We start from the raw sequence: 23,421 nt of genomic DNA, 5'->3' as shown, positions 1-23,421 counted from the left end.
GTTAACCCCTTTTCAACACTGGTCTATAACTTTGAAATATGAGAAATAAGCTATTTAACTGTTGCAGTACACATTCAAAAAAGCATGAAATGAACTAAACTAGTACCAGTACTCAAGATGTGATAAATGAATAGTTATTATGGAAGTAGTAATACATGCTAAAGAAAATAGACGCAGGAGAAAAAATAGTCAGACAGGAACAGGTTAAGTTAATGTTTTTATTGATGCTCTTCACACATTGCACAGTGGTAGTAAAACGGTATATATTTGCAATGCCTCACATAATAAAGATGTAGCGTTCACATTTGTATAAATAAAGAGCAAAGTGAGTTCGTCATTCCTCGTTCTTTGGGGGAGGTGGTGGTAGTGTTTGTTTGGGCTCCTCACTGAAGGAAGGGGAAGGGCAGCTCAATCTCCAGGCGGCCATCGCTGGCTTTCACATATTTTTGAGCCTCCTCGGACACCTGCTGCACAGCGCTGTTCACGGTCACATTGTACTGGTCGACCACGTAAATAAACATATCTACAATGTACTCCAAGACACCATTCAGCTGTTCCATGTCCAGGGCGGACACTCGGTCTGCAATGTCCTTCACAGCGGTCACCAGCCATCTGTACACCTCGTTCACATTGGCGAAAAGGGCATCCAGGTAGTCAGACTTGATGGAGTCGACAAACTCTTGGGTTTTGTCTACAACTGCTTTCAGGGTCTCGCTGATCTTGACGAGCATAGTGTCCAGGCTCTCCATGTTGTTCACAAAGTCCACCACTTGTTCAAAGATGCCTTTGCCGGTTGTTCTGACGTTGTCGATTATCTGACCAATGGTCATCACATCTCCGATAGGCATGCGCAGCTCCACTGTGCTAAAGGTGTCCACAAAAGCATTGTAGTAGTACTCCATGGTGTCATAGACCACTTGGATGGTGGTGCGAAGAACATCAGCAACACTGGTGGTCAGATCCTTCAGGACAACAGGCAGGGTGGTCATCTCCTCAGAGCCGGGAAGACGGAACTGGGTCTCCCTGAGCACTTTGATGGCAGCATCCAGGAAAACTTGGACATTTTTCTGGAACTCAACAATGAAGTTGCGGAAAAAGATGGAGAGCTGGCTGAGCTGGGCGTCGTAGTTGATGGCAGCGTCATAGGCCTCGTTGATTCTGGCCACAATGGTGTCTCTCCACTCCAGCACGTTGCTTGTCAGCAGGTTGTTGTTGATGAAGTCTTTCAGAGAGGACAGGACAGCAGGGATCTTCGCCTTGAACTCAGTCAGCATGGCTTTGGGGGCTTCCATGTTGTAGGCCACCTGCAGAGTCATCCTATCACTGTCTTTGGGAGCAGAACGCAGCACCATGATGTCAACATCAGCATCTGGGGAGGACTGTGGAATGAAAAAGGGCATTGTTAGACAATCTAAATCTTCATTAATTCTGAGTGGTTCTAAGTAGTGATGTTTTTATTAATTTCATTCCATTGTGTCTACAGATACTTACTGGGTAGCGTCCGTAGAGTCTTCCGGTCATTTGAGTTGGGATTTTGCCATTGACCTGCAGACCCAGGAATCCAGCCGATGGAGAGGACAGAGAGGCGCTGATGCCGTTCCTGCCAGCAGCGTAGCGGAAGTTCATGTCAGTGAAGGTTGGGCTATTGATGTCCATGTTCAAAGTGTGGCGAGAGCTGCAAAAAATTTAATAAAATTAATCCTATGATCATATAATGACCAGTAAAGAGTAAAAATAATAATAACTGCATATATATATATATATATATATATATATATATATATATATATATATATATATATATATATATATATATATATATATATATATATTTGTTTTTGTTTGTTTTGTTTTACTGTTTTCACTGTACATTGTTAAGTTTTGAATTACTGCTGTTTTATTCTCAAATCTGGGAGAACTATAGATGACTCATAATCTTCCAAGAAAATGAAATCTACTTAAAGAGTAAAACAGAATGTTGATATTTACCTGTCGTCAGCCTGGCGTTTTCTCCTGAAAATCAAGAAAACAACAAATATTACTTCATATGAAATACTTTCAGTTTGTGTAATGCTTTTACATAATGTTAATTATAACGCTCTTAAAGGATCCAAACTTACCTAAAAGCCTGAGTAATAACATGGGTTACATCCACATTCATGGCAGCATGGGTCAGCACAACCTTGTTGTTCATGTTCAGGGCATCCTCATAGTTTGTGGTAGAAGAAGCTGCAAAAATACAAATAATGGAAGATTAGTAATCCAGTGCTAAAATATATTTCTATGAGTGTATGTAATAGGTTGAACTTACCATCCATGTCATACTCCAGGAGGCTCAGGGGAGAGGTAGCAGAGGCCTTGGCAATAACCTTCAGGACAGGGTATGCTCTCTCAGCTTCGATCACCAAGTTGGTTGTGTAGACAGGGCTCACAAACTTGCTGGTGGATGCAACTTTGTTGTTGTCAGCGGTCCACTCAACTGTTGCCTTCTCATAGATGCTAAGATCACCAAAGTTGGTGGGCTGAGAGAGGTCAATCTCAACGTCGGCAGAGAGGGAAGAGATGGGGGCAAGGTCGATGGTTGCCTCGGCAACATGGCGCCCCTTGGTGTTGAAGCTGAACAGGTTGGCTTCATTGTTTCCAGTGTACTTCTGCACAATGTAGACACGGCTAAGAGCAGCTTCAACAGCCAGATTCTCATTTACATCAACAGCAAAGATCTTGTTTGCGCCCTGGTTCAGCTTGGTGTCAGCGATAACCTTGGCATTGGAGCGAAGACCGTCCTTGTTCAGGTAGAAGTTCAGCTCATTGTCCAGCACTCCCAAAACCAGATAGTCCTCCAGGATGGTTCCGTCCATGTTGGCCCTGTTGGAGGTCTCCACTGACAGGTATTCAAAAGTTACCTCTGTCTTGGTGCTGTGTTCTGCCTCAGCCTTTACCACAGCATTAATTGTGGGGATGTTGAGCTGACCGTTCACCCTCAAGGTGGAAGCAGCATTGGGCTTGACTTTGTTGTCTGCGACCAAGTTCTGATTGATTTCCAGGTTGAGAATAGGCAGGGCAACTTTTCCAAGTGTGGCGACAGAGACAGTAACCTCGTAGGTCTCAGTACTAACACTAACGGTGCTGTCATGAGTGCCTTCAATGTGCTGGTTCTCCAGAGACAGAGAGTTAGCCAACTTAAGTCCTCCTCTGGTGGTCAGGCTGGTGGTGCCGTCAAGTTTAGCTTTCAGACTGTCAAATACAGATGCGGTGGTAGCTCCCAGGCGGAAAACAATGTCATCCTCGGTCTCCAGAGCAGCATTGAGGTTCAGGTTAATGATGGCAGATTTAAAGGTCAATTCTGTGACAAGGTTGCCAAGATCTGGAACCTGAATCAGACCCATAATGTCAAAAAGTCGAGGAGCCATGCTTTTCTGGTAGGCAACTTTGGCATCAAGGCTCACAGACTGCTCAGTGGTGGTCAAGAGGTCCTTCAGGATTGTCTGCTCATACAGATTCAGGTTGCTCACTTCTGGTGTGCGGAAGTCAACAAATGGAAGCTCAATCTCTGGAATGCTGATGGGAGAAGTCAGGAAGTCGAGGTTGGCCTGTCCATCAATGCCAAGAATGACTGCAATGTCTTTCTCACTGTTGTCCACGGTGATGTTGACGAAGACCATGTTCTTGTTGAAGCGTACCATGTTGACTGTGTTGATCTTTTGCATCTCAGAGCTCAGGTAGGCAGAAATTTCATTCTGAGCATCCAACTTAGCTGTGAGAGATCCGAGGAGGTTGACTTTGTTGGTACCCTTGTTCTTCAGTTCAAAAACAAACTCTCTTGGGCTGATTACGTACTTGAAATCATTAGCAATGTTGCCTTGGACTGGACCGACCAGCTCGGAGTTGTGGTTGGCAGAAATATCAACCTTCATGTCGAAGAGGTTAGCCTGTCCAACTGCTACAAGCTCACTGGACTTGAGGAAGGGTGTCTCAGCCTCGTTGCGGATGTTGAATTTAAGATAGCTAAGGGTACCAGCTTCAGCGTTCACCACCTGCTTCATCTTGAGAATTGCAGAATCAGTGTCACCATTGAAGGTCAGAGTGATCAGGCTAGGAGTCAGTGTCAAGTCGAGGTTGCTCTTGTGGTTACCCTCCTCACCATTGTAGGCAGTTTTACCTGTGTTGTCAACTGTGACGGTCATCTTCAGGCCATCAAGACGCACAATTGCCTTTTGAGCTCCATTGGCTTCAAGTTTGACATTGAAGACGGGCATATCAACGATCTGATTGAAAGTGGTCTCAAGAGAAGCAGACATGCCATCTTCAAGTCCAATAAAGGCGGTGTTCATGAAGTCAGCTGTGTATGGTGCGGTTGCAACCTTCACTGTGGTCTTAGCCTGGGCTTGGGCAGATTTGCCATAGAGGTTCAGAGATCCCTGATGTTCAACTCCTAGAGCAACATGTTCGAATTTCACAGTCTCACCAATGACAATACGACTCATCTTGGGGATTGCAAGTCGAGCTGTGGAATCAATCTTGTAGTTGAAGATGTCAAAAGCTGGGGACACACCCTGAGAAGTGATGAAGGCGGTCAACTGAGGACTCTGCTCATTTTCAGTGGAGTTTTGCAGCTCAGCAGTTGTCTTGGTGGTGTACATTGGGGTCTGCACTCTGAACTCTCCGTAGAGCTTGCCAAAGCTTGGGATGGCAAATTCGCTTGGGATGGTTGGCAGTTTGATCTCGGGCAGTTGCAGCGACTTGACAAACTTCTCCACAGGCACCTCTGGGATGGCTGGGAAGGAGATGTCAGACAGAGTGAATTCTGGGAAAGCGATCTCTGGCATGGGGGGGAGGAAGTTCAAGCTCAGTTCTCCAAAGAAAGCATCCACATCCACCATCTGGAAGCTGAAGTTCATGACGTATTCAATCAGCTGGAAGATCTTGTCCTTGATGTCTGCAAAGGCAATTGTGGTGGCAGGAACAGTGTACTTGCCCAAGACTGTGAACTCAGGAAGGTCAATCTGGACTGGGATCTCAAATTCCTGGAGGGATGCCAGTGTGAACTTCATGGTAGGCACTTCAAGATCAGTCAAAGGCACAGTGAATGATGGAGTATTCAGCTCTACCTGTTTCAGTCCATCCAATATTCCAGTGACCATCTGTTTCACATCTTCCAAGAACTTTTGGTCTGGAGCATACTGGCTGATGAAGTCAACAGCACTGACGAGCACTCTGTTACCTATTCTAAGGACTTCTGTGTAGATTTCACTGACAATCTGCAGTCCAGATGTGACGTAATCTTTGATTTCCAGGCCTTCAATTTGCTGCTTCACATAGTCAACCAAGGTCTTACTGTAATCGACAGCTTGAACTGCAATGCCTTGAACAGATTTTACAATTTCTGCAACCTTGACTTCTCTCAGGCGTGCGCTGATGTCCTTAACAGTGGTGAAAACATAGTTGACATAATCCCTCAGCACCTGGAGTTTCTCTGGGAGTTCCAGTGTCTTGATAGCATCATTGATGTAAGTGGTGTACTGAGCAATAAGCTGGTTGAGGTTGTTCACCCATTCATTGTACTCCATAGAGTTCAGCTTCTGAACCAGACTCTCAATCAAGGCATTCAGGTTTGCAATGATGTCCTTCATCTCAGTTGTTTTGATGTATTCAATGTAGCTCTGGGCAGTTTGCACAACTTTAGTTGGGATGTCAGCATCTTTGACCATTTGAACAACAGCAGAGATGGTTTCCTCAAGTTTGACTTGTTTGATGACCTCAACAGCTTTCTCCAGCAGAGCCTGCACCTTCTGGTCAACTTCAAATTGCACAAGGAGCTCTCTTACTTTAGCATAGACAGCGTTGAATTTGCCCACAACATCAAGGTCCTGAATGACTTTCCAGATGTAATCGGAAGCATCGCTGAACATCTCAGTGGGAATCACATTCATAAGTTCGTCAATGTGAGATCTGATGTCAATGGATACAACAATGTCTTTCAACTGCTGGTAGATCTGCTGGACATCAAATTCCTGAACCACTCTCTTCAAAGTGTCCAAGGCCCAGGCTACTGTTTTTGTGACATCAAATTGGTTGTCAAGGTCGATAAGGATCTCAAGCACACTTCCTCTGAGTTTTTCCATGTTGAACTGCTGGATCATGTCACTCACGGTTTCGATCACATAAACAATCAGAGGTCTGATTTCATATGCCTCATCAATGGCCAAGAGCTGCTCCTGAATCGTCTGCACAATGGTGTCAGGCAGGGTCATGTTCTCCATAATCTCTTTCATCTTGGCAACAAACTGACTCACATAGGAACTGAAATCGGCAAGCACATTTTTCACTGTCTCGTTCAGGTTTCTCAAAAGGCCTTCAACATCTTCCATGGTGATTGCATACTCCTGAGTGAGGTCGCTAAGGAATTGCTTGAGCCCATTAATCTTCTCTTCAAGGTTCAGCTGAACAATGAAGTTGCTGACATGCTGAGGAATGGCTTCCAGTTTAGCGCGCACCTCCTCGTTGTTGATGAAGTCCAGGACAGCCTCTGCTACATAGACGATGGCACCCTTCAGGTTTTCCACAACAATGGGGAGTGACTCAATGAAAGGAAGCTGGATGACCTGCATGTTGGTGCTTTTGTCATACTTCACAAAGCCAGAGATGCTGAACTCCTGGTTTTCTGCATTCTCCTGGTTGAGGAGGTTTGTCAGCAAGGCACCGGCCATCTCAACTCCCATCCTCTCAGCTGTGTTGTACAGACTCAAGTCCTGGTTGAATGCATGGTTGTTCATCTTTGACCTCACTCTTAAGCTTGTTTTCTGTTCCTCCAAAGACAGAGCAGTGTCCCACTTGTTGTCGAAGGTGGTCTCAAGAGCCATGCCATTGTCAAGGGCCTGAGTCATTGAAGCTCTCCATTCCTGGGTGTTGGCAAAGGCAAGAGGCTGAGCTTTGACAAGGAACTTGCCGTAGAGCTGAGCAGAGTGCTTTCCATAGAGGGTCAGGTCACCATCAGCGTTAAAGATGGCATCGAGGTTGAAGTCAAAGGGAACAACGCTGCTGCGGACGGTGTAGTCAAAGCGCGTGGGCTGGGAGTTGAAGCGGGCATCATGGGAGAAGCGGGCAGCCAGACCAATCACCTCGAGCTCAGTGTTCTGGTTCATGTGGGTACCGAGCACCTTGCCTGTGGTGCTGCATTTGGCATTGGCGGCCATATCAGCGTAGTTGATCTGATAGATGTGTTTGATTTCTTCCTCACCATAGATGGCCTTCACACTTCCAGTCAAGTCAATCTTGTACAGCTCTGCCTGAAGCTGGGCCTCATTGATGACGTTGGCTGACAGGAGTTTCAAGTTGTTGTTAACATTTGCAGAAATAGTGTATGGTTTCATGTTGAAGGCAATGTCATGAGTGTAAGTGACATCTTCACTTGCCAGAGCTTCAGCCGTTGAGGTGAATTCAATGCTGGAAAGGGTGACGGTCAGGGAATTAGCATTGTCAACCTTCATGTCATACAAAGCAGCCTTGTTGATGATGGAAAGAGTAGCCTTGGAAGTGTCGACTACACCGTTGAAGGTGTTCTCAACAGAGAGTGGGCTCTGGAGGGTGTTGGTGCCGCTCACAACCAGACCTTCCTGACTCAGTTTGATGTTGGCCTTGTGGATAGCCTCGTTGTTCAGGAGCTTAAGGGTAGCATCATTGTTGACAGCAAGACCTTCGGCGTTCAAAGAGGCGGTCATCAGGGAGTATACACGATTCTCAGCATAGTCAGAGTTGGTCTCCATTCTCATAACAACCTCACCAGCACCGGCAGCGGCCTCGATTTGGTTCTTCATCTTCAGACCCATAACTTCAGCGTTAGCATCAGATTTCACAGTTAGTTTCTGGTCTTTGAAGTCGACTGAGGCAATATGCACAACGGTACCATCGAAAGCATTAGTGTTGGACAGCACTGAGAGGGCACCATCAAGAAGCTCTGCATTGAAGGTGTTCTGGGCCTTGACAAAAGTGGAATCGATCTCTACTGAGGATTCGATCTTAGCTTCTGGGGTGAATGGAGCAACGCTGGCAGACTGGTATGAGGTTGCTTTCGCATAGACAGCGCCAGCCTTGAGCAAACCATCCAAGTTGCTGTCAATGGTGAGCTTCTCGGTGTTCAGTCCAGCAACACCATTGTGCTCAACTTTCACACTGACTCCAAGGGGGCTAGTGGCATCAGCCTTGATGTTAGAGCTGTAGGTCAGTTTGTCAGCCAGACTTGCCTCCTCAACAATATTCACATTGGCCTCAAGGAACTTGTGCACGAGAGATCCCTTAACTTGGGCCTTCAGGGCATCAGCAGGGACTACCATACCCAAACCTAAAACAAAAATAAAATGGTTATTTATTAATAAGTTAAAGAAGGAACTTCAGATTGCACTAGAATTTTAAAAAATGTCCAATGTTACCTATCATTTACACTGTCAATATGTCTTTTAGTTATATGAGGTTAAGCCTTTTTCAAATGTGTCTATGCTTTGCTAGTTTGGACAGAGCTATACTGCAAAATTATAGAGAATATTTTTGTTAATTACCTTCAAATTTAACTGACAGGACATCAATTGGAGAGGTTCCAGTCACAGCGACAGTAGCAGAGTAGCTTGGTGTCTCCACAATGTCTTTGCCGGCTACCACTGTAGCATCCATGTCATAGAGGTTGCTTTTCAAGATGGCGGAAACCTCAGCTTTACCGAAGAGAGGGACGTAGAGAGTGAAGCCTTCGGGCACAAACAGCTCAGGCACTGGGATCTCCATGGACACAATTTCCAGTCCGATCTGAGGCACAGAGATCTGGGGTGTGTTCAGGACCTCGGGGAAGTTGAAGTCCATGGTGGATTTTCCTCCCAATGGCATGGGGATGAACACGGACCAGCGCTCGTTGTTGAAGTAGTACACAGCCTTGGTCTCACTGTAAGAGAGAAAACAGGTTGTGGGTTAGATGTTGTTTTTGCAGTTACCTTATTTACAGACTGTTTGTTTTGTTTATATTTATGTCCCTATAGCTTAATCTTTAGTTTTTTCAGGCAATCTTTGCAACTATTATTTGAATAATAGGATCTGAGGGAAGACTGAAATCTGATCTTCACACAAAAAGACACTAAGCCACCTCCCCAAACTCAAGGAGAAGTCAATCACAGCCTAAATCAGGCAAATTCTCCTGTAGTGTGTGGTGGCCCTTAGATTACTTAGCCTTGATCTTTAGATTCAATATCAGTATGGAAGACTGGTATGGAGAATAGTAGAGTAGGATAAAAACAATAAATGAATGTAATGTCTTACGCATTGAGGAAGAGTCTCTCGGGCATGGTCATCTCGGGCATATCGGGCACTCTGAAGTTCTGGATGTATGGGAGATCAGCACCATACTTCTCCATGTAGTTGTTGGAAGCCTGTAATGTGACAAATGAGTTTAGAACAAGGCAAAAACTAAATTTATAAGTATAATATCTACATGTTCTTGTCCTACCTCCACAAGTTTAGTGAAGATGTGGCGGACCTTCATGTCGGTCTGTCCAACCTGAGTTTCCAGGACTTGCTCTCCGTACGTGGCCAGGATCTCTCCCAGAGGCAGGTTGGCTGTCTCAGCATTCATGTCAGACTTGATCTCAGCCTCGACTTTGCTGCCGTCTGCAAAGATGTCAAAAGATGTTTTGAGACTTTTATTCCTTATTTAGTCTTCAGTGTTTCCCTGCAAAAGGGTTTTTATTTTTGGTGTTTCTGATTTTGATTTTAGTTAACAGTGCACTATATAACTTTTCTGGTACCTGGCCCTACACCTGTTGTTTTTATAGAGAGGTCATTGCTACTCCTGAATTTATAGCATTAAACTTTTACTATCTCCATAGAAATAAGCCAGTGATGCAACCAGACCAAGTTACAGGTCAGAAAGAAAGGATTGTCACTATAAGCATTAATGTCTTTCAAGGTGTTTCTGAGCAATAGAAACTCCTGTAACTGAATAATTACAAGGTAGAAAAGTTTAATGGCATGCTATGGAATTTTCCAAGCGAAGAAATAAAATCTTCATCTCTCAAAGTAACATAGTGGACCTTTAATTCATATTTTAACATATTTGAGTTAGATATATACTCCTTTACTTTAAAGCCATTTACCGTATTTGAGAGTGATCTTCTGCTCGGATTTGGCCTCCAGGACCTTGATGTTGCTCTTGAGCTCCAGCTGGATCTCCTCGTCGCGCTTGAGGTTGGCGGTGACAGTGGCATCGGCGTTCAGGGCTGGCACCAGCATCTGCAGCTGGAGCATGCCTTCAGTCATCTCCCTCAGCCTGAGAAGCAAAACAAGTGCACACTTTAAATACATCGAAAACTGTTGTATGGTTTGACTATAATATCTTTAGGAAAACACAGATGTAACAGTTACATACTTCTTGAATCTATTAGTGTAAGAAGACAATAAAAGTACTATATATAGCAGTTGTTCAGAGCAGAGTTCAGACTTCAGAGGAACATTTTACTACAGAGATTTAAAACACTTTTATTGTTATTGAATTATATGAAAATAAATAAGAAAAGTTATACGTTATAAGAAAGTTATATAAAAAAAAAAAAAACAGCAAAACATTTGGATTGATTAATATTAGGGAATTTTTTTCTGCCATGTTGTCATATGATTGTGCAATATGACTGTGCATGGACATGCTAATGCTGTGATATTAAACATATCTATCTGGTATTTATTTGCCTCTCCACAAATCTGCCCCATCACTTGGCCTCTGCTTGCTTCCATGGGAATGAATAAGTTTAATGCTGTACTGCGGAGACATTGGAGACAAGCAGGTGGCAGAACATCCACCTGATACATTTGTGTATTGTAGTTGACTAGTTCTTGAGTTGACACTTTTCTATGTTAAGTCAGTGTTGGTAATTGGTAAAAGGTAAAATTTAAAGTTGTCTTACTTGGCACGTCCGACCAGAGACAGCTGTGGGATGTTCTTGTTGATGAGGTCCAGGGAGATGGAGTGGGTTCCTTTGCCCTTGGTGTTCCCATCCACGATGCCCACCCTAAGTCCAGCCTCCACATCGAGGTCTGGGATCTGCACCTCGGCTGTCACCACGTTCCTCCTGCGGTTGTACTTCAGGATGGCACGGGCCTCTGTGGGCTCAGCTCCTGAGAACACAATGGTTGAACAGTGTCAATAATGTATCATCCTTATCACTGGTGAGTCATAAAATCTAAATGTGGGTCTAAAATTTGTGTTCCAAGCCTTTTTAAAGTCTTGGAAAGTGTGTAAAATGCATCCATCTGAATGATCTGCTCTACTGATCCAGTTTGTGGTGTTCTGCATCAGATGTTTCAATATGCAGCACAGACTGAAAAAAAGTTTGGCCACCCCTGTTCTAGTACATACTGTCAGTGTGTCCTTAGGCAAGACACTTAGCACTCATCACCTAGTATAAATGTAGTAATCGAGTGATTGGTGGTGGTCGGAGGGGCTGTTACCCCGACTGGCAGCCTCTCTTCCGTCTAGGGCAGCTTTTGCTTCAGTAGTATCTTACCACCAGTGATTGTGGAGTGAATTAATAATAATAACTGTAAAGTTTTTCTTATGTCTTCTGTATTTGTAATTGATTTAGACAGTATTGAACTAATAGCATCTTTGTGTCATTGTCATCGTTTTCAGATGTGTGGCGCTACCTTCAGCTCTCAGGATGAAGTTCAGAGCGTCGACCTTCTGCTTGCCCTCCTCTCCCTCACGCAGCAGCTCATAGGCCAAAGTGGCAGTGTACTCAGTCACCTCACCAGTGGGCATCAGCTCCACAGCAAACCTATGGGAACAATACAACCATTAGCACCATTTTAAACACCCAAACTGACCTTTAACATTATCACTGCTCGTATTTGCACCGCCTGATGTGTTACGCACTTGCTGTCTCCGGTGAAGGGGAAGTAGGGGGTCCTCTCTACGTTCCAGGCATCATTGTACTGCAGAGCGTAGCAGTATTTCATTCCAGAGAAGAAGGGAGTGCATTCATCTACGCTGACAACGTCCATGGGGACAGGAGGGATCACCATGGTCTCAGCTCCAGAGCGGGCCACCAGGCTGTTCCTAAAGGTCAACCAAAGAAGCACGTTTAAAACATGCTTAGAAGATGTTGAATACTGTATTGCCTAGTATATGTATATACTGAGTGGTGATATATAATCTACAACACTGTCAGATTCACATATTATTAAAAGATGTTTTATTTATTTGATTATTTTACATATTTGAACCTTAACTAAGAAATCTAAGGCATGTTTTAGTATTGTTCTGATAACTATAGCTACTTGTTTGTTCATTCTGCTGTTTATTTGTTGGAGCTCAGGCCTTTGAATGATACTGCCTATTTAAATATTGGTTTACTGGCATTATCCAACTTTGTGTCAGTGGCATAAAGTTATCAGGAGAATCCCCTCAAATGTTCAGATCATGTTCTGAGGCCTTACGTGATGTGGACGAGCTTGGTCTTGGTCTGGGGGGCGGGCAGTCTCAGCTGGACCTGTCCCTTCTCGATGGTCACCTTGGCGCTCAGTCCAGACTCATGGAAGATGTTGGTGTGCATTTCCAGACCAGAGTCCACATAGTCAGAGATGAAGGTGCCAACCTGGGTCACAAATTCGATGCCAGCAGAGGGCATGAAGGCTACCTCGCTCTGGGGATACAGACAGATAGGAAAGATAGTTAGCAATACAATAGGTTAAGTGATAAATAAAATGAAGGTACTGTTATAGAAACTGTAAAGTTGATACAGTGAAGTGGTCGCATTGTTGCACTGTATGGGCTCTAACAGATTTGAACTTAGAATCATCTGGTGCGAAAGAGAATGCTTAAAATTGCCCCACTAGTTTAAAGTGATAGTACGCAAGTTTCTGGAGGTGGAAAGTCACCTGTGTGATTCCATAGAAATAGAAAATTCAGAACATTCTCCATGGAGATATGCAAGTTTTATGCCATACTGAGAAAGACTAAAGCTACTATTTTAGTCAGAAATGCAGTCTTGATCTAGTCCAGGGTTAAATCTATACATAGTCCCCAAGTTTAGTCCCATAAATGTTGGTTCTCACCATCTCAGGGGAGATCTTGAGTCCTCCCTTGATGCCAGGTGCGAAGGTTCCGGACAGGGCGATCCTCAGGGGCACACCAGTCAGAGTGGGCAGGAAGAACTCATTGTCCATGAAGATGTAGTGAGCGTACAGAGAGGTGTCGGTCATGGTGGTCAGGGCCTTCACAACCTGCAATCACACAATACTATGAATGAATGTGTGTGGAAGTGAATACATGTGCGAAGTACGTAGAAAAGTATTGTGCTTTTGTGTTATAAATCTACAATGATGGATCTAAATATATTACAAACATTACTGCGATTAAAGAGCCTATAACATGTATATGAGCAAATGTGACAGATCTATTGTGTAAAAAGCTCTTAGGAACTCATCGTGCTGAATAGTTACGCTTTGATTATATAAGGTAAGTGAGGAATAACTTTGAACCTGTTTAGTCCTGTTTTGCACATTTTTAAGGTAGTGTAATCTAAAATCTGTTCTATCTTCAGTGTTAAGCCAAATGTCATGTGAGAAGGTGAGAATATTTTGTGCTTACGTCGACAGGGAACATCTTGAGCATGGAGTCCACAAACATGGCAGCGGAGTAGGCCATCTGCTCCATCTCGTTGGTCTTCAGGTATCCCAGCTCATTGCCGAGGAGACGCAGGTAAATAGTGGCCTCGGGGGCATCAGAGCTCTTCAGGTCGTTCACGAGTTTCTTCAGGTTCTGGCTGAGGTCCTTCACCAGGTTCTGAGAGGCCTGGAGATAGGAGGAGAAATGAGTATTCTGTTCTATTTTATTTTTACTTGTACATATACATTTATATAATTATGCCTTATTTGACAGCAGTTTCTTGGCTTTTACCTGTCTCTTCTTGCGGTCGCTCCTCAGGCCGGGCAGCACGTTCTGGAGCATCTGGGGCACATTATCTGACACAAAGTACATGGTCTTCAGGGCTGTGTCGGGGAAGAAGCCATTCTCTCCAAACAGGGCGTCCACGGTGGGCTCGAAGCCTTTGCCCTGCATACCAACCTAGAAGCAACATGGGACAAAGAGACCTGGTTTAGTCTAACCTTGCACAGCAAGATGTATTTGTGATATCTATGATATTTATAAACTCCCGAGAATCCATCGTAGTGGAGCTGTTAAAGACCAAAATAGTGCCCAATTGTTCATTTTTATGGTACAAGCATGAAACTTTGCCAGATTATTAACATCCCTGAGATTTCTGGATATTGAACCAAGCCCAAGTCGTCCCTGGAGCCGAGTACTGCACATGTCACAAAATGACTGACATGGAAACAAGGCTGGGAGCTAAATTACTGCTTAAACTGCTTTTTTTGGAAAATAATGTTAAAATATCATATAGGTTATAAAGAAGAATATGTATTCTCAAGATACAAGCTACTGCAAAGTGGTTTTCAAAGCTGTTTTTAAAGTGAAAGTAAAAATTAAATCACAACAAATATTTGCTATTAAACTAATGGTGTTTTTTAAAGGTGCACTGTGTAACTTCTCTGGTTGCCATGGAGATGTTATTAATTCATCTGGAATGTTTCACAGTATGGCATTAAACCTTTCTGTCTTCATGGAGGCTAAACCAGACCAAGCTACAGGTCAGATCTGTGGAGAGGCGACCCGCTCACAGTCACAATGTCTGTTTTTCTAGGTGTTTTTTAGCTCTAAAACCACCTGTAATTGAATAAATGTGAAGTAGAGCTGTTTAATGTCACACTGTGGAACATTCCAGGCAGAGCAATGACATCTCCACAGAAATAAGCAGGTGGCGGACCCCCAGTCAAAAAGTTACACAGTAACACAGTTAATAGTATCATTTACTGTTTCTAGTGTTTTGGGGTTCTTTTTTTTTTTTTTTTTTTTAGAACAAACTAGGTACGTTTGTAAAATAATCTGGCCAATAATGCGTAAAAATGAGCTTCCATCAGTTTGCCCCAGGGCAGCTGTGGCCACAATAGTAGCACATCATCACTGGGTATGGAGTGAATGAAGCTCTGTTCGGCATCTTTGCGACATGTGTCTGTGAAAAGCCCTATATAAATTAAGACTTACTTTTACAAATTACAAGTGAATTTATCCCCCGAAAACACATCACAGTATCATAATAACAATAATGACAAGAGCAGAGGTGGACGGCTCATTCTAGTAATCCCACACTAGACTGAGAACACCTTTGAAACTGTGGAGAGGCTGATTTGAGATTATGACCAAATTAAGGTGAGATTCGACCTGGTTTTAAAATGGTGTTGTATTTTCATTGTGATCTCTCAATCTGGAATGATCTGCAGATGTTCAGACTATAATCTCATCTAAAGAGGGAGGCTCTGTTCACACTGTACTACAGTGAGATATGGATTGTAATAAAGATATAAACCCATTATTAAGAACACAAATTTACTATGTTTTAGCTTCAAATGTTAAAATTAAAGTCAAATTTTTGTTTTTTAAAAAAATTCAGTTTAATTTTGTGCTTAAACTGCTGAAATAATGTTTTTTGCTTCCAGTAATGTGAGATACAGACTATGTAAAAGGACAATACAATTTAAGGTCTTTAAAGATGCACAATGTAACATTTCCGATGGAAGGTAAAATACCTGCTTGTTTCCATGGAGATGTTATTGCTTTGCTTTTACAGTATGACATTAAACTTATCCATCTCCCTGGTGACAAGGACGAGACCCTGCTAAATGGAAGAATGTCTGTATTTTATGTATTTGAGCAAAACACATTTTCAGTCCTTAACTGAATAAACACAGACTGATATGTTTAATGTCATACAGTGGAACATTCCACGCAAAGCTATAACATCTTCATGAAAGAAGCAGGTTGGACCCCCCACCAGAAAAGTTATAATGCACCATTAAGAATTTTAGTATTTTAAGACACCAGATCTCTCCAGGCCTGCAGACTGGGGATGGAAGCGTGATGGCAGTCACTGATTAATGTTATGGACCATGCTCCCCCAGCAGGACACATGCTATGAACTTATCAAGTGTGGATGCAGTGTCGCCTGTGCTGGGCAATGCAAAGACAAATTTGGCATGTACAGATTCATGCAAATGTGGCAGCAGCTGCACTTAAGAGCACTTTGAATAAGTTTAACGATTTAAGGTAAATCTCTGTTAAGTGTTTGGGGTTAAGCCTCACTTACAGACAAAATATTGTAATAACTTGAATTTCAACCAGAGAGAACCCACACAACTCATACATTCTGGAGGAAATGACCTCCTTAATGCTTTGGAGTTTATGAAAAATAGTTGTTCAACATTATAAAATGAATAACTAAGCAAATTAGACTGTAAAAACAATATTAACTTGAACGTCCTACCTCCATCATGTCCAGGTCGAATCCAAAGGCCTTGAGGGTCATCTCCAGCATAACTTCCTTGGGCAGGTAGCTGACTCCTTCGAAGATCACGTTGCTCTGGAGCACTCCCAACTTCAGGTTCCTGGAGACCTTCAGGCTGTCCTCCACAGGTCCCAGCTGGTTGTCTCCGGTGGCGTCAAAGATCTTCTGTCTCAGTCTGGATAAGAGAAAATCAATATGCACTAGTTAGCAATGGGAGTTTTCCCCCTAAAATAATCACTCCTAATAACTTTTACTATTGAAACATGACTGTAAAATAAAGATTGTAGACAACTGAAAATATTATTTACATTTAAAAAGTATCACTTTTAGACCATTTTGTTTTTTATTCTTAGATTTTGTGATTGGCAGATTAAAAATTAGATCTCGAGTTGATTTGTGTTGTTGTATTTTGTTAGTTTACCATTACGGTAAAACTATATAAATGGATTTAAAATGGATCCAAAAACATGAGGTCAGCTGTATTTTGTTCTAGACTAAAAGACTAATGTGTGGTCAGGCAGAAGCAGGACTTACTCCTGAGTGGCGGGCTCAGTGGAGGTGCCAATGTTCTTGATGTGGGAGATGATGAAGTTCTTGATCTGAGCGTCCTGCTCCGTGGGCAGGGCGGACATGAGCTGGGCCAGTTCACTGGGCTGAGGGTCCCTCATGAGAACCAGGTAGGCGGCGATTCTCTTCTGAACGGGAGCAGAGCTGTCCAGGAGCACCTGCATCAGAGTCTCTCTGCCCTGGAGGAGAGGAGAGAGAGCACGGGGTCATTTTCATTTATTTTATTTATTTGTAACGTGGTTAAATGCAAAAATTTAAATGTCAATTTTATTTTTATATTATTTTGAAATTAGGAGCAGTACATTTACGGTTCATTTACTGTTTACTGTACATTTGTTGGTAGTACTTTTGAATGCTTTAACTTGAGTATTTTTAATGCCTCTTTCTTTTAGGTTTGTTAAAACAGATATATTCCATTTAATTATGAATAAATCTGAAGTGACTGTACAGCCCGGTACTTTCCAGATGCCAAAGTTAGTGCTGATGTTCTCCACCAGAGCAGTGGCAGGGCTCTTACCTCCTCGGGCACGGGGGTCTGTCTGAAGACCTGAATGGCAGCCAGTTGAATCTCAGGAGCAGCCTCGGGTTTGTTGACACACTCCAGCACAGCGCCTCTGACTGCAGGGCCAGAGTTAGCCATAGCAGGGGCCATGTTTCCAATCACCTGCAAACAAGTTTAAGTATGAACTCATTTGATAATAAAGAATTGACCATTCTTGTTATAAAAGCACAAAGAGCAGAAATAAAGGAGCTAATATTCATCTGTACATCATAATGTGTATATTTGTCACATTTGACAGAATGAGCAGTTTTTATTTGAGATGTTTTTGGTGCAGACAGCGTACCCTGAGAGTGAGGAACGTCTGGTCTTTGTCTCCAGAGCAGTCTCCGAGCTGACCAACAATGAAGCGAGCCACAGAGAAGATCTCAGGCACCAGCTGACGTTCAGCCTTGTAGAATCTGGAACATGAGACAGGCAAGTATTTAGAGGTTACTCCTTATTAATATTAAATTGTATCTTCCCTCTTATTAAGGCTGCCACATTACAGCAGTCACAGAGTATACTGTGACTGGAGTGGGCATCCCGCCCAAGTCTTAACTGACAACAGTCTAGCTGGAAATAGAATATATTGTATTCTACTGTTTTCTTATACTTATATACTTTTTGTGTATAGTTTTAGTATTATTTTGTATTTATAGTATTTATTATAGTATTTTGTAATAACAGTTACATTAACTCTTCTTTTTGGTACTATACATAAGCACAGTTATGTTGGTAACTACAGTTCTATGAATCCTGGATGACATCTGAAAGCACTGAATGACTCCCTGTGCATGTGTGCACGAGAGGTGAAAATCCCTGAGCTCAGTAATAGTAGTTGTAGTAGTCGTATTAGTAATAGTAGTAGTAGTAGCACAGAACACTCACCTGTTGACCACGTTGCTCAGGGCGTACAGCACTGGTTTGCTGGGTCTCTGCTGGGCCATCTGCAGCATGTCGTTGATGAGGACGGGGGAGGGGTTGGACACCAGTCCCAGGGCATAGACGAAAGCATCAACCTCGGGGCCGCTAGTGGGGCGGGACCTCAGGAGCTCCATGATGACACTGCTGCACTCGGGGGTGCCGCACTGGGCCAGGACCTGGTAGGTGAGCATGGGGGAGATCTCCATGGCCTCGGGCAGAGCGGGGCTCAGGGTGTCCAGCTTCATGCCTCTGACCATCAGCACCAGTTTGTGGAAAAGGTGGGCTCTGGTCTCTCCCTCGCTCTCAGGCAGAGCAGCCAGTTTCCTCAGCAGCTCCAGACCGGCGTCCCTGTCCTGGGTCATGGTACGATCCTCCACCATGTCGACGCTCAGGTCCTTCACGATGGGGCCTAAAAGCAGCACAAAATAAGAGTTTCATCTGGGGCTGTGCAATTATTATTTATTATTACGTTGCCTGAAATGTTCCACACTTTGGCATTACATGTATCAATTGTCATGGAGACAGAAAATATCTACAGAGAGGTGACTTTACTCACACTGAGAAGGTCCTATTTCAAGGTAAACCAAAAAACAAAAAACCCTACGTATATAATTTTAATGCCATAATATAATTGAATGCTGTAACATTTGAAAGCAATAACATCTAGACGAAAACAAGCAGGTGGCACTACATTAGTCGTCCCAGAACATTACCAATAAAACGAATACAATATATCAGATCTACTCTTTCTACTAAAGCACTTTCTACTAAAGGAAGTCAAAGTATGGTGGCTCACCAAGGTCAAAAACTCTGTCGTTGTGGGGGGCGACCTCGATCAAAGTCACTTCCTGCTTTCCAACATTGGTTACTCCGTATTCTCCCCTGTTCACAGAGAAGTCGTGGTTAAACAGCAGCAGTGACACATGTCACCCCTTCATTCATACATGGATGATAGATCCAATAAACATAAGATGTTACTGACTGGGAGGAGAAGGGCACCAGGAGGTGTTTCTCAGTGCAGGTTCCAGACACGATGTGGTTCTGCTCTTCATCATACTTGTAGTTGCAGGTCTGAGAGCTGCGCACCAGCTGAGCCAGAGGGTAGTGCTGCCAAACACACAGCCAGGTTTATTCTCTTTACTTCAGTACTTTTATTCAAGTTGATTTGAGACTACAGGGCTTTGAATACAAACATAGCTGACTTGTTATTTGAAACGGTATGCCCTTTTTTGAGGGGCTCCTACATAATCTCAAAAGTAAATACAAATGCAATTCAAACTCTACATTAAATAATGAAATAGCTCCTCGCTCCAACCTAACCACTGTATCCATGCTCTTACCAGTCCAGTGAGCAGGGCCAGGGGGCTGGTCTGGTCTCGGAGGGGCACGAAGCGGTCACATCCGGACAGGTCTCTGGTCAGGGTCATCTCTGCGGGGCTGGACAGGCTGTAGGAGTTCTTACACAGGCCGTGGATGGTGGGCTGAGGGGCACCAAAGACAGTCCCATTTTAACTTCATACTTCTTATTACAATTGCAAATATGAACGTTTTTCAGACAATATCAGACATCTGATATCTGATTTTCTAATACTGATAATATACTTTTAAAATGAATTACAGTGAAGTTTACAAATGAACTTTTCTCTTATATTAAATACAATACTATACTGGTATCAAATTTCAGCGTCAATGCTGAAAAATGAGCTGGATCTGGTATCAGTTCCATAATATTGATTAAACCGATATCATAGTTTGTGCTTATTCCAGTTGACGTACTGTGTATTTGTTGTCCTCCAGGCCAGGGGCAGCCAGGGCGGAGATGATGCCTCTCTTGATGTTCAGGATGGTGGTGGTCTCGCCTTCCTCGGGGTAAAGCTTGATCTGGTTCTTCTCGTTCATCTGGACCTTCAGAGCATATCTGTGGAAAAGACAGATTCTGAGTATTCTGTGACTAAAGGATACTGCAAATACTAGTGAACTCTCTCTGTAAACTACGTGTAATCCTGAAAGCTACGTATTTCTCTGCATTTTAAATTAGGTATATTATGTAAAATCCACGTTTATGAAGTTCAGTTAACTTACTCAAAGATGTATTTTGAGTGATTTATGCATGTTTGAGTAATCCTGTATTGTCCTGCTTTTGAGGCTTAGTGCTTACTTGTAATGTCTTGTAACAATTTTTCCACCATAAAGCTGTGTTCTTGTAAATCTAGTGCTTGTTATGGTGAAACCATTTTGAAAAGATGGGCCTTACAGGTCTATAGTTTTAAACAGGACCTATAAATATTATTAAGTTTTTTTAGATCAATGTTGCCATCTTAGAATTAACCAAATGTACTAAGTAGTTGAAAATCATAATGTGTCTTTTCTGTAATTCTTATCGTACTTCTCCATCTCGGCGGCGAAGGCATCGGAGCTGGCAGCTGCTCTGAACACCACGTTGCCGTCGGCGTCCACAGAGTCCACCTCGCTCAGGCTGCACTCGCTGGTCCTCACGATGAAGCTACATGCCTGGGGCACCTCGACCTCAACCTGCCGGGGAACACCAGCAGGTCAGAGTCAAACACTACAGGCCAAACACACTTTCCAATAGATGCACAAGAGTTTGTTTATATCTAATTCTAAGCCAGACTCTTTTATTGCTCTGCTTTGTCTGGAATGTTTCACAGTATATCAGCAGTAGATCATCATATAGAAGAGTTGGTACCTTGCATGATCCCTTGGGTCCGTTCTTGAGAGCAGAGGCTCCGCTGATGGCGTTCAGGGATTCGGCTTCGTACTGGTACGTGTACTTGTGCAGGGTCTTGTAGCGTTTGGCCACTGAACACACACCCACACAAAATAATAATTACTCATTCAATTCTGTCAACTGGACAAACATTTTAGAGTGAATTCGTTTATTAGTGTCTATATTATAATATTCTCCTGTAGATGTATATTGGGACTTACGCTTGCAGGTTGGTTCTTCTTCATCTTGGGCAACTGTGGAAAGAAAACAATCTTTCAGAATTGGAGGAGTGCAAGAAGCTGCACATTAGGTTACATGTTATATGCTACATTTTGAGGACTTTTCCCAGTCAAGATATTCATATTTCGTTTTAAATTGTTAATCACTATTAACAGTGAATTACACTGAATAACTTTGAATAACTCAAATAGGTCAAGACAGCAAATGTTACCAATACCTCTACATGTATGTTAATGTATGTACATTAGCATTATTATTATTATGAGAATTATGGTAGAAAAATGTAACTTTAGCAAAAGCAAAAATCAATGAAAGCAATGAAACTAGAAAGCTCTGATCAGTGAGGCAGTGTCCAAAGGTCACAGACATATACAGCTGTAATATACAACTGCAGTATACGGCTGCAGTATACAGCTGCAGTATACAACTGAAGTATATGGCTGAAGTATACAACTGAAGTATATGGCTGAAGTATACAACTGAAGTATATGGCTGCAGTATACGGCTGCAGTATACATATGCAGTATACAGCTGCAGTATACGGCTGCAGTATACAGGTGCAGTATACAGCTGCAGTATACGGCTGCAGTATATGGCTGCAGTATACATATGCAGTATACGGCTGCAGTATACGGCTCCAGTATATATGTGCAGTACACGGCTGTAAAGGGCCTATGGATACACTAGAGAAGTTATGTAACTAAGCCTAACCAGAAACCCCACAACTTCAACTCAACTCCAAAGGAAAAATATGAAATAATATTTGTAGTGAAGGTTACTCCATATATCATGTTACACTTGTGCACTTGTGTTGTCAGAAAGCAATGGATTATTGAAAAGAAAAAACAATCATTGTATTATTTCTACAGAATAATTGAGCAAGACTTTAAGATTTGATTTAGCCACAAAACAGAGACACCACGGTAGTTAGCAATGGTATGTATTCTACATGAAGCAGGTTGGAATCTCAGCTCCTGTTAAATAACATGCTGCTTAAACATGTATGTAGGATTATGTTCCCTAGATTTTTAAAGAATTAACAACATTTTGTAAAGAAATATCTCCAGCTTTTTCTGCGGTGACTAACTCTAGAGGAGATATTTAAAGTACTTTTTGTGAACCTTATGAAGCCATTAAAAAGTATTTAACTCTATTTGCATGCAGGCCTAAGTCTTGAGCGTGAGCAGTGCAGAGCCGCTGTGGTACTCACAGGTCAGGGATGTGCAGAGCAGCAGCAGAAGGAAGAGCTTAGTGTCCCCCATGGTGGGTTCTCTGAGCTCTCTTCTTGGGTTGGCGAGTACTCAGACGAGACTGCAGGACCAGCGCTGGAGCAGCTCTTTTATAGTCCCCAGACAGAGCCTGGACCACAGTCCAGAGTCCAGAGCACACTACAGTGTGGAGGGACAAAGGCAAAAGGTTTGGCTCCCTTACAAAACTGATACAGAGCGCAACATGTAGAATGTATATGATTTAGATTCACATCAAGTGTGTGACATCTCCATAATAACATCTGAATACATTTAAATAGTCTGCAGCTTTAATTAAAAGAGAAAATGATTCATTCATTAGAATAGTCTGTCTATATGTCTGTTATTGTAGAGGTGGTCCCACTGCTACACTATGCAGAGATTTTGCAGAGGTGCTTGAGTGGCTGGAACTCAGGCCTCACAGCAGACAGGTCTCATACTGATGATCTGAATGTGGGCCTTATGGTGTGGAGTTTGCATATTGTCCCTGTGCCTGGATGTATTTCTTCTTGATTCCCCAGTTTCCCTCATTAACTTTAAAGGTCAGGTCCAGACTCAGATGTGCAGATGTGTTCTAACAGAACACATGTTTCCCAGTGTGTTTTACTTCATCTACACTACTGTACTAACTGAAAGCAGAACAGTTTCAAAGGCAGTAAAAAATTCACTATAGATTCTACTTTGGTTCATGCACATCAGATGTGTCCATGTTTCACAATAGACCAAATGAACATAGAACTGTGT

General features: G+C 42.8%; 1 protein-coding gene across 1 annotated transcript; it reads right to left on the bottom strand.

Moving 5' to 3' along the window:
• Window positions 1-231: 231 nt before the first annotated feature.
• On the bottom strand, window positions 232-22,721 carry apobb.1 (apolipoprotein Bb, tandem duplicate 1). Its single transcript, XM_055149691.1, has 29 exons — window positions 22,641-22,721; window positions 21,412-21,444; window positions 21,170-21,282; window positions 20,849-20,994; window positions 20,239-20,380; window positions 19,803-19,943; window positions 19,445-19,569; window positions 19,259-19,344; window positions 18,427-18,871; window positions 17,843-17,957; window positions 17,515-17,661; window positions 16,965-17,176; window positions 16,410-16,605; window positions 13,928-14,095; window positions 13,619-13,822; window positions 13,084-13,251; window positions 12,466-12,671; window positions 11,903-12,085; window positions 11,674-11,804; window positions 10,935-11,145; window positions 10,131-10,303; window positions 9,485-9,645; window positions 9,298-9,407; window positions 8,553-8,926; window positions 2,312-8,338; window positions 2,121-2,229; window positions 1,990-2,013; window positions 1,492-1,675; window positions 232-1,379 (listed from the first exon to the last, which is right to left on the bottom strand). Exons 1-29 carry the CDS (start codon window positions 22,690-22,692, stop codon window positions 384-386), a joined length of 11,382 nt encoding a protein of 3,793 aa, XP_055005666.1. The 5' UTR covers window positions 22,693-22,721; the 3' UTR covers window positions 232-383.
• Window positions 22,722-23,421: the final 700 nt, after the last annotated feature.

This window comes from Boleophthalmus pectinirostris, unplaced genomic scaffold (genome assembly GCF_026225935.1).
Source record: "Boleophthalmus pectinirostris isolate CB_2022bp ecotype Guang Dong unplaced genomic scaffold, ASM2622593v1 HiC_scaffold_13, whole genome shotgun sequence".
NCBI classification, from domain to species: Eukaryota; Metazoa; Chordata; class Actinopteri; order Gobiiformes; family Gobiidae; genus Boleophthalmus; species Boleophthalmus pectinirostris.
This window is presented reverse-complemented; position numbering and strand designations above follow the sequence as displayed.